General features: G+C 38.8%; 1 protein-coding gene across 2 annotated transcripts; it reads left to right on the top strand.

The window, feature by feature from the left end:
- The first annotated feature begins 1,267 nt into the window (after positions 1-1,267).
- phaf1 (phagosome assembly factor 1) lies at positions 1,268-16,851 on the top strand. 2 transcript variants are annotated; one of them, XM_069686634.1, is made up of 16 exons: positions 1,268-1,765; positions 1,972-2,054; positions 2,786-2,869; positions 2,983-3,026; positions 3,401-3,480; positions 3,598-3,692; positions 5,219-5,283; positions 5,586-5,698; positions 6,123-6,256; positions 8,130-8,213; positions 8,594-8,676; positions 8,870-8,913; positions 9,051-9,100; positions 10,005-10,063; positions 10,259-10,331; positions 11,426-16,851. In XM_069686634.1, exons 1-16 carry the CDS (start codon positions 1,702-1,704, stop codon positions 11,519-11,521), a joined length of 1,251 nt encoding a protein of 416 aa, XP_069542735.1. In that variant the 5' UTR covers positions 1,268-1,701; the 3' UTR covers positions 11,522-16,851. The 2 variants fall into 2 exon arrangements, with proteins under 2 accessions (XP_069542735.1, XP_069542734.1); XM_069686633.1 differs by having other exon boundaries at positions 5,186-5,283.
- Positions 16,852-17,160: the final 309 nt, after the last annotated feature.

Here is a 17,160-nt window from a genome sequence, read left to right as displayed (position 1 = left end):
TGTATTAAAACTTAAGGACTGCTTGAATTTATAGAAGCTCTGAGAGGATGTATTTTTTCCTAGGTTTTTTTTTGTTAGTTTTGATTCTGTTTTTTCTTATCCTAATGAACATTTTTTGTGTGTTGAAATTTCATATTAAAAAAAATTTAAAGATTAAATCACACATTTGGACATCTGACATATTTATTCAGATAAAGGCATATTTCCTAATAAGCTATGTGAAATAAAAAGAAAGCTAAATACAAATAATTAAAAAAAAAATTGTAGCCAAAGCTTGCATTAAATAAAACAGAGGAAATATGGTTTCTGTTAATACAAACTTTACTTTAATAATAACGCACATTCTTAGCCTTCATCGTATACTTTTGTTTTAATTTGCTATTTGGGTAATATTTCATAAGAAATCCCGCTCTAGGTCGACTGTGTCAGCTGACCATGACGTCATGACGTTCACCTAGAACGTTTGTTGAACACAGGAAGTTGAATTATCAGCTGATCCTGGCTGACTGTTGTTGATGCCTGAAGTTGCTGTTGTTTGGACACTGTGTTGCTCTTATCTTCTCCTGACATTGAAGGCACATTAAACCCAAGACAGGGACATTGTGGGCATTTACCGACTGAAGAACTCATGAGTAAAGAGGAAAGCGTCTCTCAGCGAGGACTTTAAATTTACGCACTAGCCGAAGAAGAGCTAGCTTCTAAGCTTGAACCTTCGGTGAAAAGAAGAAAGACAGCAAACACAGCCGACGGCTTGGCGTGTTTTCTTTGTTTGTGTCGTGCCAGTCTGAACCGCAAGATTAATTTTCTTTGTCCTGAATTCATTTTTTTCTGCTCATACATTATTTATATTTATACTTTGTTAACATTACGCGGAGAGCAGCTAGCTCGTCAGCTAACGTTAGCCCATAGCGCAAAGAAACAGTCTTGTTGTCAAGCTCTGATGCTTTCGTAACCGCCCGACAGTGACAGATAACAGTAGCTAACAGTGAGAGAAGTCGGGTTGGAGAAATTATTTTCGTGCCTGTGTATTTTGTCGCTGTCCGCCACTTAATTAAGTGCTCTGTTGTACTGTTGGAGACAGGACACAGCACTGTCGCTGAACAAGTTTATATTCACTAGTGAAATTGAAGACGTTTAAAACGTATTTTGCTGTTAAACAAGTTTGACTTATCTGCTTGTTAACTCTTGACTTTGATTCGAGTGAATTCATTGTTTTCTTTGTGTCCGTATCGATTTTAAGCACACAAACAAGTAAGAGGTTAACTGATAGCTGGCCTTGTACGTTTCAGGTTGGCAGGTTGCGTAATTTGTTTGTGTGCAAGCTGTCAGCCTTTAGAGGGTTACTGTTCAACTTATTTAAAACGTATGTATCTCTAAGGCTTAGGTGTTCAGCCTCAGGTGGCGTTGTGGATGTCACTTTATAACACATTTTATCATTTTCCCCTGGTGCCGTGTTAATTGCAAGAACATATGACATGTAATAAAGTGGCCAAATTTTTACTGTAACCCATAGATTGAGTAGCTGTTTGATGCTCACACTCATGAATTTGGCAGCTTTAGATAAAGTTATGAATTAAGGTAGCCATCTGAAGCTATTGTGAGACAGTCTTGTGATCAGGGAGAGACAGGCTAAACGAAAGGGTCCCTCAGAGGGTCCCATTGTGTCTTGAGGTGAGGTGAGCTGCCCCCCACTACTTGCCAATGCTGGATCTTGAGGTGGTCCCTGAGAGATCACTAGGAAATGAGCAATGGGAATTCGCCTTAGGTGAGTTTTACAGCAAATCTTGAAAGTAGAAAAAGAACATACCATAAACCATACATATGCAGGAGAAGAGGAGAAAGAGAGAACACAAGCCGTTTATTAATGCCTAAAGTCACACTTAAAATAGTTTTCCTATATGTTGATTCTATTGTGAACTGTTAACGGCTCTATAAGAAGATGCTTTTCTTCATTTGTGTCTGTGTTTTCAGGGATGCCGTTGGCCCAGGCCATCTCTATTCTTCAAAAACACTGCCGCATCATCAAAAATGTCCAGGTGCTATACAGTGAACAGGTAAGACACTAATGGTCTATGTTTATTATATTCTCCTTAACAAACAAAACTGTTAATCAACCTGTTTAAGAATCTCCTTATTACAAGTTTTTCTTTTTTATAAGAGGCTTTCATGTAAGGCAGCAGTAATTCCAGTTATATTACACCCTATTTATTTATAGTTTTACAACACTTGTAATTACATTTCTGTAAATAAGTTTATAACAGCTATAATGCTGTGTATGCAGGCTGTTCAGTTTTAATGAATTCCCACCATTTCTATTAAGCAATAGTCTTGTCATTACATAGTTTGTCCACCTGGGTGCACAGTAATGTTTTATTTTTTTTTAGTGTGTCCCTCTCAGCACTTATTTTGGTCACAACTCTTTGAAAAGACAAAAATATCTTGTAATGTGTGTATGAAAACATGGGTTATATTTTTTTTTTCAAGAACGCAAAAAAAGCCTCAAAAATCAAATATCAGTCAGTCTATTTTTAGAATCTTCCCACAAGTTCAATGCTATAAATATAATCAGTCAGAGAGTTTGTTTTCAAAGCACCTTGAATCTCCATTTGAATTACACTGTCACATGAAACAGTCTATGGGATGTCTCAGTGTTTATCTGTGCCCTGTTTCCCTTTAGTTAACTCAAAAACAGCTGATCCTGGGTGTTTGCTTATCTTATTATCTGTTCGTGAGGTCACACCACTCTCCACCTCTCTGTTAACTAGTTTGTTTGCCTCCCCTCCAGACGCCACTCAGCCATGACCTCATACTGAATTTGACTCAGGATGGGATTAAACTGCTGTTTGATGCCACAAATCAGAGACTCAAGGTGACAATTGTTTATTTTGTGTGTGTTTCAAAGATATCAGACTGTGCTGCCTTGTCAATTACATTTAACTAACCATCTGTATCTCTACCTGTTTTCATCTTCCTGAGTGACAGGTGATTGAAGTGTATGACCTGAGCAAAGTAAAGTTGAAATACTGGTGAGTACAAATGTATAACAGCTGATGTATAGATGATTCAAACCATATTAGACATTCAGCAGCCATCGTATTGAGCTGTATTCCACAAACAGATCTCTATAATGGTCAGTGCATGTGTACTGTACATCTGATGTTGCCATGGAGACTGTGTTAACCTACAGGCCACAAATAGGCATCTGCTTAGTGAAATGCATCACAGTAATGGAATCTGCCTGTGTTAATGTGTTCCTTTAACTCTGTGTAATTGACTTTCAGTGAAATCCATTACACATTTCTGGCAGAAGCTCCTCATCTAATGCAGAAGCATCTGTATGAATGTTAATCGATGTAACTCTGTGTGTGTGTGTCTGTGTGTGTCCGCGTATATGTTTCAGCGGAGTCCATTTCAACTCTCAGGCCATTGCCCCCACAATAGAGCAAATAGACCAGTCATTTGGAGCTACACACCCTGGAGGTACTTTACAAATCACAAACACATTAGGGATGTTTGCTCTTAGACATAACCCACATTTATTTTTTACTAACCTCTTTATTATGAAATATTTTCCTCCACAAAACTCTCTCCTTCCAGTTTACAATGCTGCAGAGCAGCTGTTCCATCTCAACTTTCGAGGCCTGTCCTTCTCCTTCCAACTGGACTCATGGAACGAAGCTCCAAAATACGAGGTGAGAATGTTTCCTTCAGTTCTGCTTGTCAGCTGTTTGGGCTGAGTGGGCTGAGTGGTCGTTTCTTCAAATCCTGGGGGAATCAGGGCAGGGCCTTGTGATTATAGTGATTACCCTTCATATGGATATTCTGAGGGCAAGCCCTATGAGCATGTTCCTAAATCCCTCTAAGTAAGGTGTTTTCACATCCTCATATATATTAACTTATGACTAAATAAGGAAACCAAATGCATGCTGAGAATGGGATTGGATTGCTGCTTGTTTAAACTTGAGAACAAAATATTCTTTTCTTGGGTTTCTTTGACAAATCACAAAATGCATCAAGTATAAATTTCTGTGTTTTAATGTTCAGATGTCAAAGAGTCATTGCAGTGTTATGTAAACAGCAACAATCTGACTGCAGCAGGGAGTTGAGGGACTTGAGCAGCATGAGTTCATGATCTAATTCTCCAAAACAAATCAGATTCTAAGCAGATTACACGTCATGTTTTCAAGACAATAGAAATATAATTTCACACACAATTAGCAATCTGTTTGTTTCTACGTTCATTCAGAATATATAAAGGTTGGGCTTTTTGCCTTTCTGGCTTTGTTGTGCTGTCTGTACTGTACAGCTGTGGATGTCTTGGGTGATGCATGTCATGAACCAGCTGCTCTGCTGTCTGCTTTATTCTGCTGCTTGGTTCTGTGAGCACTGCTCCTACAGCTGACTCCATACCCATTGACAAGGGTTTGGCAGCTTATTGTGTCTTTTTGCTTAAATAATTTGTCAGCTTCAACATATTAGTAATGTGATAACTGCATTAATTATTCTTTAAACCTTTAAATTTGTGCTCCCTGAGCTGCATGTTAAGTCTCCTTTACAGTTTTGTTTGAGTTACTGAAACAATAGAAACAAATGGTGCAGGCACAAAGATGGTAGTTTCAGCTTCTAATGCGAGTTATAATATTTGCCTCTTTTTTGTAAAAGTGGTCGATATTCTGCTGCGCTGACTTTTTATAAAAGTGATAAAGCGTAATGAGAAACATAAAAGAAAACAAGGAGGGCTGCAGGCTTTTACCTTGATTTTACATCAGATTGATTCATCTGCAGTCATTTTGGATCTCTGTTGCTGCTGCTGAAAGGACCTGGAAGTACAAGAAAAAGCAACACAAAAATGAACTATCCTCACAATGAAATTTTGATTATGTACTGGGCCATTTCAGATTAAAATGTGCTTCATAACAGAGATCCAAGTTGGATTAAAATATCACGTCAGCAACAAGTAAAAAGATTGTGTATGAGTCTTCCATCTGTAACAGAGGTATTTAGGTCAGTCAATGTGTTATGAGGCCTTTTAGTTTACAGTGATAATCAAATATGATCTCATCTATGACAACTTGAAAATCTATTTCTTGTTTAGTGTCTTCTTAACATGTGAGCCTATTAATGTACACACACAAACACAGTTTATATCAGTCCTATACTACTCCCAGTTGTTTTGCCTTGGCAGCCTAACTTTGCCATGGGTTTGGCCTCCCTGCAGATTCCACATGGGGCTATGGTCAAGAGGATGCACATCTACACTGGAAACAACCTGCAAGAAACAAGGTAACATACACACATATGCAAAAACATTGACATCTGGAGTTGACATACCTCTATCATAACTCTACCTGAGGATGCACAATGCTTAAAATGTTATAAGTTTAAGTTTAATCTCCATCTCAATCTTCCTAAAACACAGTGAAAATAAAGCAGATGAATGCAGACACACCAAAACTGAACAGAAATCTGTAAACTTTCCACAAACTAACATGCATTTAACATAACCTCGAAAGCTAGGGCGACAAACACATACACACACACACACACACATATACACACATACACACTCTTCTTTCTTTCCTCAGAGCTCCAGTGATGCCGTTGGCTTGTTTCCTTGGTAACATATACGCAGACGGCGTTGATGTTCTGAGAGACCAGGCAGGACCTCTTGGGCTTAAACTCCGCCTTCTCACTGCAGGTGACATATGTCTCTGTGTCTGTATTTGTTCTGACTACTGTGAACTAAGATTTTAGAGCCAGCCAACACGTTTCATAAGTGTTTCCTTCATATATCCTTATTTTCTGCATTCTGACTCACATGGGCTTTTTTTTCTTGTTTTTTCTTTTTTTGACATTTCCACCATGAATTTTCTATTTCACATTTTGTCACAATTTTTGGTTAATTTATATAAAGATATAAGCCTTATTGATTGCATAACCCTAGCATGGACAACCAGAGATTTAGTTGCAGGTACCTGGCTGGAACATTTATATCTAGTTGGATCGTAAAGTCCACATTCCCAGACAGTCATTTTTATATTTCTACCAGCTCTTTTACTTTGTTTTCTTGTAATTAATCTGGAGATAAGTAATTTCCTGTTCTTTTTGATGTGTGAGTGCAGGTTGTGGTCCAGGTGTGATGGCTGATGCTAAAGTGAGGTCCATAGAAAGAAACATCTTTTTTGGAGACTCTTGTCAGGATGTGCTGGGTGCTCTGGGCTCGCCACATAAAGTCTTCTACAAGTCTGAGGACAAGGTAGGAAAACTATGTTACTTCATAGTCCACTTGTTTTTGTTGTAAGAATTACTTAAAGTATCTTTACTAAACACTCATCATCCCATCCTAACTATCCTCTAGGCTTGGGCGGTATCCATTTTTTCATACCGTAATACCTTCTTGCCATAAAACCGGGGTATATGGTATATGACGGTACTTAAAAATAAAACAGTGCTGAAAATGGAGCGGAGGAGCTCGTTGGAGGGGGAAGTTGCTGTCACATGTGTATGACATGGTTGTGCAATTACTTGGACATGTCTTGCTACACAACACAGGATTGCATGAATGTTAACATCAATTATAAGACTTATAATAACTTTATTTATATAGCACCTTTAAAAACAGAATGTTTACAAAGTGCTTTGACAGACAAAGCAGAGGCAGGAACTCAGGAAGATTACGGAATACAAGACAGATTTAAGGAACTTTCAACAATGAGGCCAAACCGAGGGTATTCAAAAGAAGAAAAATTGACAAAACAGGAACAGAGGCATTTCGAGCAATAAGCAATGCAAATTAAGAGAAAAATAAATGAAATAATTAAATTAAAATAAAAGCAATGAAAGACCATAAAAGGTTATAATAAATAAATAAATAAAAAGACGACATCACATCAGAGGAAGAGATTGCAGATCTCAAGGACGCACACACACGACAATAACAGCTTAATTGGTCGCTGAACTCTCTCCATTTTTCTTCGCTCTCCGGGTCAAGTTTCCAGGACGCGCTCCCGCTGTAACTCTCTGTGAGAGCCAAGTGTGTTTGGCGACTAATTCTATCATTTTTTTTTTTTATCTGTCAAAAAGATAGTCATCCACAATCTATTAACTCACTAGACACTCTCCCCCTGCACTCTCTCTCCAACACCTGAAGCACTAGCCTATCTCCACACATGCTCCACACACACGTTCACTGGTACTTCCCTCCTTCCAAAGCATTGATTGAGGGGTGACGTCTTCTCTTAAATATGGACCTACTTATTCTGTTTTAAAACATTTTAAGTGCAGCTGTGTGGTGTTTGTCTAATTAGTCTATTTTGATCGTTTCTACACGCGGCATCTTTAAAGACGAGCCTCCTTCACACGCGGCTCAGCCGCTGCTGTCAAAAGGAGATTGCGGGTGAAAAACTCAAAACGCGCGAGTTTTGTCATTTGAGCGGCTTTGTAAATATACAGCTCACGATGAATGTCTACAGATCAGACACATGGAGGGAGAGAGAAACAGAAAGAGCCGCTGTGTGCAGTTTCATCAGACCGGTGAAGGTGTGTGGGGATAAATAACTGAAGAGAAGCAAGGAGGGCTGATTGAAGTAGTTTTGTAAACAAACGTGTTGGAGAAGAATGAAGCACAGTTATAATGGAATTACGATATAACTTTCTGTAAATGGTGACGTATTGTTCGCTGGAATACGCCCCTTTTTGACAGTATTGAAATTCATACCGTCAGGATTTCTAAATACCCTGGTATTAGACCATAATACCGTGATACTGCCCAAGCCTACTATCCTCTATCACGCCCGCTCAATTCCCCCCTAGGCTAAACCAAACCAAGTGACTATATAAAGCACCAACCTGCAACATTATTCCTAACTGTCTTAAACTAAATTAAAACTAAAAAGTTAATCTAATGGTAACACTGACAGTTTTGCAAAAGACATAATCAACAATCAATATAAAGAATATCACAGCACCAAACCACTGACAGACACACAGACTTGAGTTCATTGTGTAGCCAAAAACACGGCTTCAAATAAACACAAATATCTCTCCATGTCTACTGAATATTAAAATACTCAGTCGTGGCATTAATAATTAAGATATATATTTTTATTTTTGTGTTCCTGCTTTTTTAGATGAAGATCCACTCTCCATCACCTCACAAGCAGGTTCCTTCAAAATGTAACGACTACTTCTTCAATTACTTCACCCTCGGAGTGGTATGTAACTCAGCCCAGCCTATGTTTTTGTGTAAAAGGTTGTGTACAATTGTGATTTTGATTATTTTGTTGTATTATTCAGACAGTTAATTTACAATTCTGAGAGTTACCAAACATGTAATTGTGCCTCTTGAGAAATATGGGGGAGGGAAATAACAGACTTACTTGTGCATGTTTTGGTGATTCTAGAATTACAGTTGTAATGTTGGACAGCCAGCTTGTTAGTTGTGATGTAGTTCAGAGGAGAAGCTACAACATAGCTCTGACCCTAACTGCATTTAACCACAAAACTGTTTGCAGTAGAGAGGCCTGTAGCAGCTGGTTTGGTCAAATATATGGCGCTAGAGCAGGGTCCAAGATTGTGTTTTCTTATTTTTCAGGATATCCTGTTTGACTCTACGACACACCTGGTCAAGAAGTTTGTCCTCCATACCAACTTCCCCGGACATTATAACTTCAATATGTAAATATCTTTCTGTCTAGCATTCTTCCTTTCATTAGGTATCATACCTTTACACACGTTCTCTCTCGCTTAATCATGGGTATCATTTTATAAAATGTGGCCTCATTTCTCAGTTTATACCTTTTACTCTGTAACACTTGTGTCTTTAGTCTGATTTTCTGTGATTTTGATTAAGTTTCCTCTCTCATCACAGATATCATCGATGTGACTTTAAGATTCCGCTGGTCATTAAGAAAGGTGAGACAATTTTCGGTCTTGAATCTTTCAAAGAATCAACCCTGTGTGCCTCAGCATAAATGGTAAGATGTTGGTGCTTGATACACATTTCATATAATGCATGTTCTGTCTTTGTTTTTGCGTCCCTTCACTTTTAGAAGGAGCTGATTCTCAGACAGAGGACTGCATCTTAACCACCTACAGCAAGGTCAGTCATAGAAACGATTTATTAAACTGTTAAACCAGTTCAGAACAAATATTTCCCACTTATGCAGAGGTGGGAACATGTTTGTTTTTGCTTTAGAACATGACTGCAATTAAAAAATTGAATGGTTTGTTTACAAACAAACCAAAAAATACTACCCAGTCTACTAATACAGTTGTGTTAATGTCAAACAGACAGGGCTGTTCTGCAAACACATTGATGAAGTCATCCTCTACTTTCTTTCTTATTCACACTGCTGCAGCCTTTCCCTGCGATGTTCTAAAAGACGCTTGTCTCGTCACAAATCTTTGGTCTGAACCTGCCTTTACATTTTGTCAGAGGTCAGCAGTTTGTTCTTAATTAGCAAGCTGGCAGTAGGAAGGACTTGAGGCCTGATGTCTTTATGAATGAGTCCAACTTTAACATTTCAGACTGTATGTTTTTGTTGACTTCTCATGGTCTTTTCTCTGGCATCACTCATTTTTTATACTTGGTCTCCACATTACTTGTAAATCTTTTGTTTCGAGTCATCAAAGTTTGATTATATGATATTATACTCAGGCAGCAGTTGCCGTCTTATCTTACTGCACAGGAAGTTACATAAACCTCTTGTGATATCACTGTGATCCTCTTAAAATATCCAATAATTTAACTAATCTTTTCTTGAAACAGGATATAGCATTTGCTCTTTACATCAGAAATTGTATAATGATCTACAGTGGTCTGTCTGAATGTATGCTGCCATCAGAAACAGCAGTACTATCACCTGGAAGCTCAGACAATCACACTGTTGTTATGTTTCTAATCAATCTTTTTGTGCAGGTCTCTTGATCTAACAAACAAGTGAGTGTCGACAGCGGACAAAGAAAACGTATTTTTCTACTACTAACTTTTGTTTCTCTGTCAGTGGGATCAGATTCAGGAGCTGCTGGGTCACCCGATGGAAAAACCGGTTGTGCTCCACAGGTATACACACATGCTCTTACATTTACATGGATTACATTGTTCCATATATATAGAATATAATTTGGGATTATATGTTACATTTTTTTGTCGGAAGAAATCATCTTAAATCTGCAACATTTTTTAGGCAAAGTTGAAATTTGGACATCATCCAGATATGTGTCCTATCTGACATTATCACATGTTTGTGTTTTACAGGTCCTCATCAGCCAATAACACCAACCCCTTCGGCTCCACCTTCTGCTTTGGACTGCAGAGGATGATCTTTGAGGTCAGAAGCAAATCTCTGTAGCTTTAGCTAGCATTAGCATGCAATATTAATAATAATAATAATAATGATAACTCAGATTTATATAGCGCCTTTCAAGAAAACCAAGGTTGCTTTACATGGTAGCTCAAATAAAATGAAAATATACACAAGTACAAAAAAAGAAAGCAAAGCGAGCTGGGTAACAGTTGTTATTGATTGTAGATCTTGTTGAAAAGGAAGGTTTTGACCAGTTTTTTTAAATAAGTGAATGGGTATTGCGTCGCGGATCTCAACAGTGAGAGAGTTTCAGAGGGTGGGGTCTGCCACACTGAAGGCTCTCTCCCCAAATGTCCGCAGGCGGGTGGGGGGAATGGTTAACAGCCCGTGTCTGAGGACCGCAGATTCCGGGACGGGGTTATGGGGTGGAGGAGGTCAGAAAGGTACTGTGAGGCCAGGGCAAGGAGGGATTTGTAGGTGAGAAGAGGGATTTGTATGTGTAAAACTGTAGTTAACATGAGTGCCTTGTTTGTGCGAAGGGCTCATATAAGAGATCTCTGCAACCACTCTCTGAAGTTACATGATCACATTTTATGTGATCTTTCATTGCAACCATATCAGAAACCTTGCATGCACGAAATGGAAATTCTGGAGCTGCCATTTTTGCAATAATATTACAACAATAGCGCAAACTTGTAGATCACAAGCTGAGAAAAATTTAGCCAAGTATCAGTTTGAGATCAAACCTGCAAGAATGTTAAGTGTCCATTTCAAGTACAATATTTCAGAATTTTGCCCACAATATATATAGAACATAATATATTATATCTGAGGTGATTTTCATTGAAATTGTGTGGGGTGTAAAAGAGACTGCATACTTTACTTCATGATTATTTCTGGCGTGTCAGATTCAGACAGAAGTAAGATCGATGACTTGATCTAAAATCTGTCTTACTTGGGGAATTTACTGCTTTGCATTAGTTTTCTTGAAACAGTCTATGAAACAAAAGCCATGACTCATTTTGTTTGTGTTTATTTTTTTCTAAATATTTCAATTCCATACATTTATTGGTTATGCAATGCATTCTAACTCACACAGTATTTCCCCTCTTCCGCAGGTAATGCAGAATAACCATATAGCATCAGTGACCCTCTATGGAGCTCCACGGACCGCCAGTCAAGCCCGACCAGAGTCCAGTAGTAGTTCCCACTGAACAAGTAACCAGAACCATATCCCATTTGGCCTGTACCTCTACTGACTGAACCTCTAACCCAGAGCCAGATTCTTAACCAAGCAGACTTAAACCAGAACAACAAAGTTATACTTACCCAGACCAGATGCAACTCATTGAACAGAAACAAAACCAGAATCCACAAACATCTGAATTAGAGCTTGCATTAATCAACTATTCTTGGTGGTTCCTGAGACTTAGTCCTCTTGTCTGCACAATAAACCCAACCGAGACAATCCCAGGACCCCATGGTAGCAGCGCTGGAGCACTGCTTTGAAATGAAAACAATGAAATTATTTGTCTTGGTTGTGTGGGCATATCACGGTGGCGCTGCAAACTGATGTGGTGAAGAAATCTGTGTTCTACCAGAGCTCAACTGTTTCCTGTTTTCATGCAGCAACTGTATTTATCCAGGACCACAGGAGTTAGTCCAGACTTTAGTTTGGATGGCACGGTTGCACCAGTAAGATGTGACAGCAGTCTGTATATGACAATAACCTCCTTTACATTGTCGTGGAGGATTATCAGCATTTAAATCTGCTACAAATCTCAGTGTTGAACATCAAGCAGAGTTGAAGAGTTCTAGGACCGCCAATAATAACTGCTGCGGCCAAAGTCTTGAAACAGACTCTGGCATGACCCACTGAATACACATCAACCAATCACACTGCCAGCCCAACCAGGCAGTACCAACTGTCTTCCTGCCACAACTTCAGAACCAGACCCGACTGACTTACTCCCAACCTGGACACATCCAAACCGCAAGAACCAAACCAGCCCAGCTCAACCGAGAGCCATTAAGAAGCTGAGAACCATGAGAATCCAGATTTTGTCGGACAAGAGAAGAACCAAACACTTAGGGTTTGGAGAAACACGTGGCCCAGGACACACCCACAGCAGCCCGGTGACCAGATATGAAGCCTCTTAAAGCCAAACAATTCAACCATCCAACATCAGCTCTGTAGAAGATCTCCCTCCTCCACCTTCCTACTCTCTCTTCTTTACAACTTTCTTCAGTGGTGCCCACACACAAAAACAAACACACACACACACACACACACACACACACACACACACAAGCACACGGCAGTAAGAACTCTATTAACCCACAGCTGTTGTTATTTGCAGCTCTGGTCGTTGGCGTCTGTCTCCCTGCGTACACACACTCACATAAATGAGTATCTGCATGTGATCAGCTGGTTTTTAAATGGACATTTAAACAGACTTAACTCAAGCACGCACACACACACACACACACACACACACACACAGCATTTCAGTCCCTACACTAATACACACACATGTATTTCTAATACATAAGAGCTGGTTTATCTTTTCAGCCTTTAGGCGCGACACAAACATGGAGACATGCAGGCATGACACAAGAATTTGCATGAACTTGGCAGACATTTTGAAATGGTGAGAATTATTACAAGCACAAACTGGCAACCTGTTCTCTTTATTTGATCTTGCATGTCGTGAGGGCCAATGACCTGGCACACAGTTTTTTTTATTTCTTTCTGCCCGGCTTCACTCTCACACACCATGACCATTTTTTTGTGTTCTTTTTAAAAACAACCATTTTTACATTTGCACTAAAACACACCTTTTTACTTGATTGTGTCCGATCCTCAGAGATGGATGTGTGGAGACTTCTGGAGAGATACTGGTGTGTGTGAATGTGTGTGAGTTTATATCCATGAGTTTTGACGGAGGAAAGGCGGATGCAGTCATGTCCTCTGTGTTACCCTCTTCTCTCTCTGTGCTTTCTTCGTCTCCACATCCGACTGATGCATTGCAATTCATCCCTCAGCAATGTCTGCATTTATTTCTTTGTTGAATTGCCAAATGCTATAGCCAAAGACGTTTCAGGATGATTTTGATTTAATCTGCTGACATTATCACTGTAATCTCCTGTCTAAACCTGTCCATGGAGAGTCTCTTTTCTCTTGCATCTGTTGTTTCACATCTGCAAGTCAAAGTCATTATCTTAGTGAAGCCTCTAAATTCAGCTCCTGGTTTCTGTAACTGCTGACAGTAATAGCACAAGACGACAATAGCTGACTTTTATGAAAGGTTGAAAACAATCTGCTTGTCTTTCATCTCGATCTGTCTTCTGCTGGAGACACGTTAACAATAGTACCAGCCAGTGTCGTCCCTCCTGTGGTTGTCTCTTGTACAGTGGTTATTGTTGTCAGAGTGCTTTAATTAAAAGAAACATAAATGTAAATTAGTACATGTCAACCCATTAAGAAATGGGAAAGAACATCAGCCATTCCATTATCATAACATTTGTTTCAATCTTCCTCCCAATCTTTGAATTTAAAACCTTTTTTTAATCAAAAGCATTTAAATAAACTGTGTATTAACTTTAATACACATTTTCTCTTTTGTTGTCCAGGGTTACCGATGCCATTTGTTTTTATTTTTCACTATTGCTGATTTTTTTGATTGTTTGTATCAACATGTGTGAAGGCATCAGGGTTGAAGTCGGGGTCCGTCTACATGACGAAATGCTGAAGGGTCTGGCTGCAGAATTCAGAGGGTTAAATACCAGATTTGGCCGCTTCTAGGTAGTTTCGAAAATCCAGTTTTGTTTTTTTAATGGGGACTGAAATGCCACTGCGATGATTGTTGGGTACCTCTAACCAGCAGCATCCACGAGCAACATCCAGTAGACTGTATTTTAAAGCTGTTTCAGTAAACTAAAAATAATAAGCTTTTTCATCACTTTTTCGGTAGATATTCATTCATTATTAAATATCAGATTTATTAAAATCCTAATGACCGGAGAACTTTTTAGTTTTACCAACAGCATTGTTATTCACGGTACATTTTCTCGGCTCTCTGTTAGGACTGTTGAGAAAGAGCAGATGAAGAAAGTAGTTTTATTTAGTAAATAGGTCTGTTCTGAGAATGAATTTCTCTGTATTCGGGCCCTGATGCTTGGAGTTGAAGTTGATGTACATGCTGTAAATAGTTGTGTGCTCTTACTCTAGTGTCCTTTTATTTACATGATCTTAATGGCACAGACACAACTGACTCAGGCACTTGCCGAGTATCTTGATATTCCTCCATGATTCAGATCACACTTACAACTCAAGAGGAAGCATCAGCTCACAACTGATTCATCAACAATCACTGGAAGTTTCTTTTGTTAGTTTTTTTGTTTTTGAACTCTAGACCACTCAGTATTGATTGAGTTCTCGTGCAATGCTAAGGCTGCAAATACAGAAGTGTTGGTTGCCAGTAGATAGCCCTGCTTCAGCTCTGCTTGAAACGCTTCTGCAGGGTGTTCATGTTTGATGCCCAGAAATATCATAAAATACAAAGTTCATTATGCAGACAGGAAAAACAATAATCTGTCTTCATATTTGCTCTGGAAGAGATGTTTTTGAAGAGTGGACTGATTCAGAGTCCAGCACTGGCATGTTGCTGGATTTTGTGTCCACTTATTTACTTGTTAACTCTTTTCCCAGCAGCTTTCTTGCGGTCTAACTTCCTTCTGATTGAGGTGGTGTGGGACCTGGAAGCTCGGGAGATTAAACTAAAGTAATTTTTTAAAGATGAATTCAAGTAAAGTCATTTGCTCCTCAGGCTTGCAGGTTTAAGATGTTTAAAAGCAATGGCTGTGCAGCATGTCTAATGAAACTGAATACATAAAAGTTCCCTACTCCTGAACTGGTCTATCCACATCTTGAGCTGAAAGGGAAAACAGCTGTAATATAACATGAAAGCTATATTCAAACATTTTCCTAAAACTTGCTTTTCTGCAAGTTAACATGAGAAAAAAAACAAACACAAAACTGTTGAACATTGTGCCTCATCTCCCACCGAGCCTGTCTTTGACTTCTGTCTCTATCTCCTCTGTAAAAAGGAATCTTCTTGTATATACAATTTGAGAATGCATTTGATCTGCATCATTGTACAGTACATATGTGTGCGTGTCACTGAGCATTAGCAACTAGCTAACATGTATTATGGCCGTCTCAGCCGTTTTAGTTTTCCTGTTAGCTGTAGAGAACGGCAGGTTGGATTGGGTTTCCCAGAATGAGTATGGGGTTTTCTCCAACTTTATTTTTTTTTTTCATTTGTTCTATTTCTGTTTTATACAGGGTGTTTGTGTTTATAACTACAACAAACACACAGAACAGTGTGCTATTTTTCACAACCCTTAAAAGCTCATCATAGTTATTGTGGAATGTATGATTGAAGCTATGCCGTTCTGCCAAAATAAAACCACCTTTCTGTTCAGACCATGGTATCTAAAAAAAGACTAGGCTTCAGAGCTGTCATTTAAGACTGAAGGGAAACTGTTCTTTGTCTCCCTCCAATCTGAATTTAAATACATTCAAAGCCCTCAAGACCTTAAGAGATAACTTGAGCTTCAAGGGTCAATATGAGAAAACAGAAGGAGTCGATACTGAAGAGATGCTTCAATGAAAAAACAGACACAAATGCTCACTTTTAACAGGAAAGTGTGGAACAATATACATATTAGTTGCAGGTGTAGGAAGAAAAATATTTTACCCATTAACCCAGTTTTGGTAAACCCAACCCAACGCCATAGACGGTCAGTGCTGTGAGGATGCTTTGTTACTGAGAGACAGCGAGAGGAGCTATAGGGTGCGGGGTAGTTAATCTCACCCAAACTCAGGTGGACATATCACATCCTTGTTTTTCTAAGATTTTTAAGTGGGAAAAACAAGTGAAATCAGGAGTTCTGTGTGGCTTTTAACTTCCACCTGTTTTTCTTTTTGTATTATTTTGTTGAATGCAGGAATGAATGATAACCAGATTGTTGTAATTTATAATGGACAGCTTCAGTTCAGTGTAATGATAATCTCATATTAACGCTTTGTAATGTCTGTTATTGGTATCATATGTTCCGTTGCCCATTTGCTTCTCCTCAGAATATTTTTTTGTGGACATTTTAAGCCCATTTCTGGAAATGGGGCCGTTATACTTAATTAAAACTTGTGAAATTCATCGGAATGTGGCGTTTTATATTTTGAATACTATAACTTTGTGTATGACGAAAAAAGTAGATTAATTCAGCATGTCCACAGAAAAACAGGCAATAACAATACCATGTAGTGCAAAGAGAAGGATTAGGTTGACTGAAAGCTTTGCTCCAGCAAATTATACGTTTAACTGTGTTTGATGAGAGGTGTTGAGATGAGCTACTGCTGTGCAATCTCTAACAACTCAATGCAACATTTGGACTTTTATGACATCAAATGCTCACTGTTCATTGACAGTCCATTTTTTGTGTGTGCAACCAGGATATGAAAAAACAATAAAAAAAAATGTGGATGTGAAAAAAGATTGGGAGGCTTTTGTTTCTTAGTTTACTCAACCTCAAAACTTGCAATCTTGACTTTTGACTTTGAGCTAAACCTCAACATCTGTTCTGTATCGAGGCCTGGCAGAATTGCATTTTCATTAGTCACAAAGACACTGACAGTTTTATACTTAGAAGGTAGGAAATCTGCCCCTCAATGCATTCTATCATACTGAATCTATCAGCTGACCTTTGGCTCATTGTAACAAAATACCTTCTTAAAAAAACAGGCATATCAGCAGTTTGGAGCTTATGTGTCCACATCTACTGCCAAGTT

The sequence above is a fragment of the Semicossyphus pulcher genome, unplaced genomic scaffold (genome assembly GCF_022749685.1).
Source record: "Semicossyphus pulcher isolate SPU_LCO1_2020_fin unplaced genomic scaffold, fSemPul1.0.p SCAF_8, whole genome shotgun sequence".
NCBI lineage: Eukaryota > Metazoa > Chordata > Actinopteri > Labriformes > Labridae > Semicossyphus > Semicossyphus pulcher.
This window is presented reverse-complemented; position numbering and strand designations above follow the sequence as displayed.

Excerpts from the sequence above, each read along its gene's own strand:
- phaf1 (XM_069686633.1), top strand. The coding sequence starts at position 1,702 with ATGCTGGATCTTGAGGTGGTCCCTGAGAGATCACTAGGAAATGAGCAA. Across the intron at positions 8,214-8,593 it reads ATTACTTCACCCTCGGAGTG|GATATCCTGTTTGACTCTAC; the intron begins GTATGTAACTCA and ends CTTATTTTTCAG. Across the intron at positions 8,677-8,869 it reads GGACATTATAACTTCAATAT|ATATCATCGATGTGACTTTA; the intron begins GTAAATATCTTT and ends CTCTCATCACAG.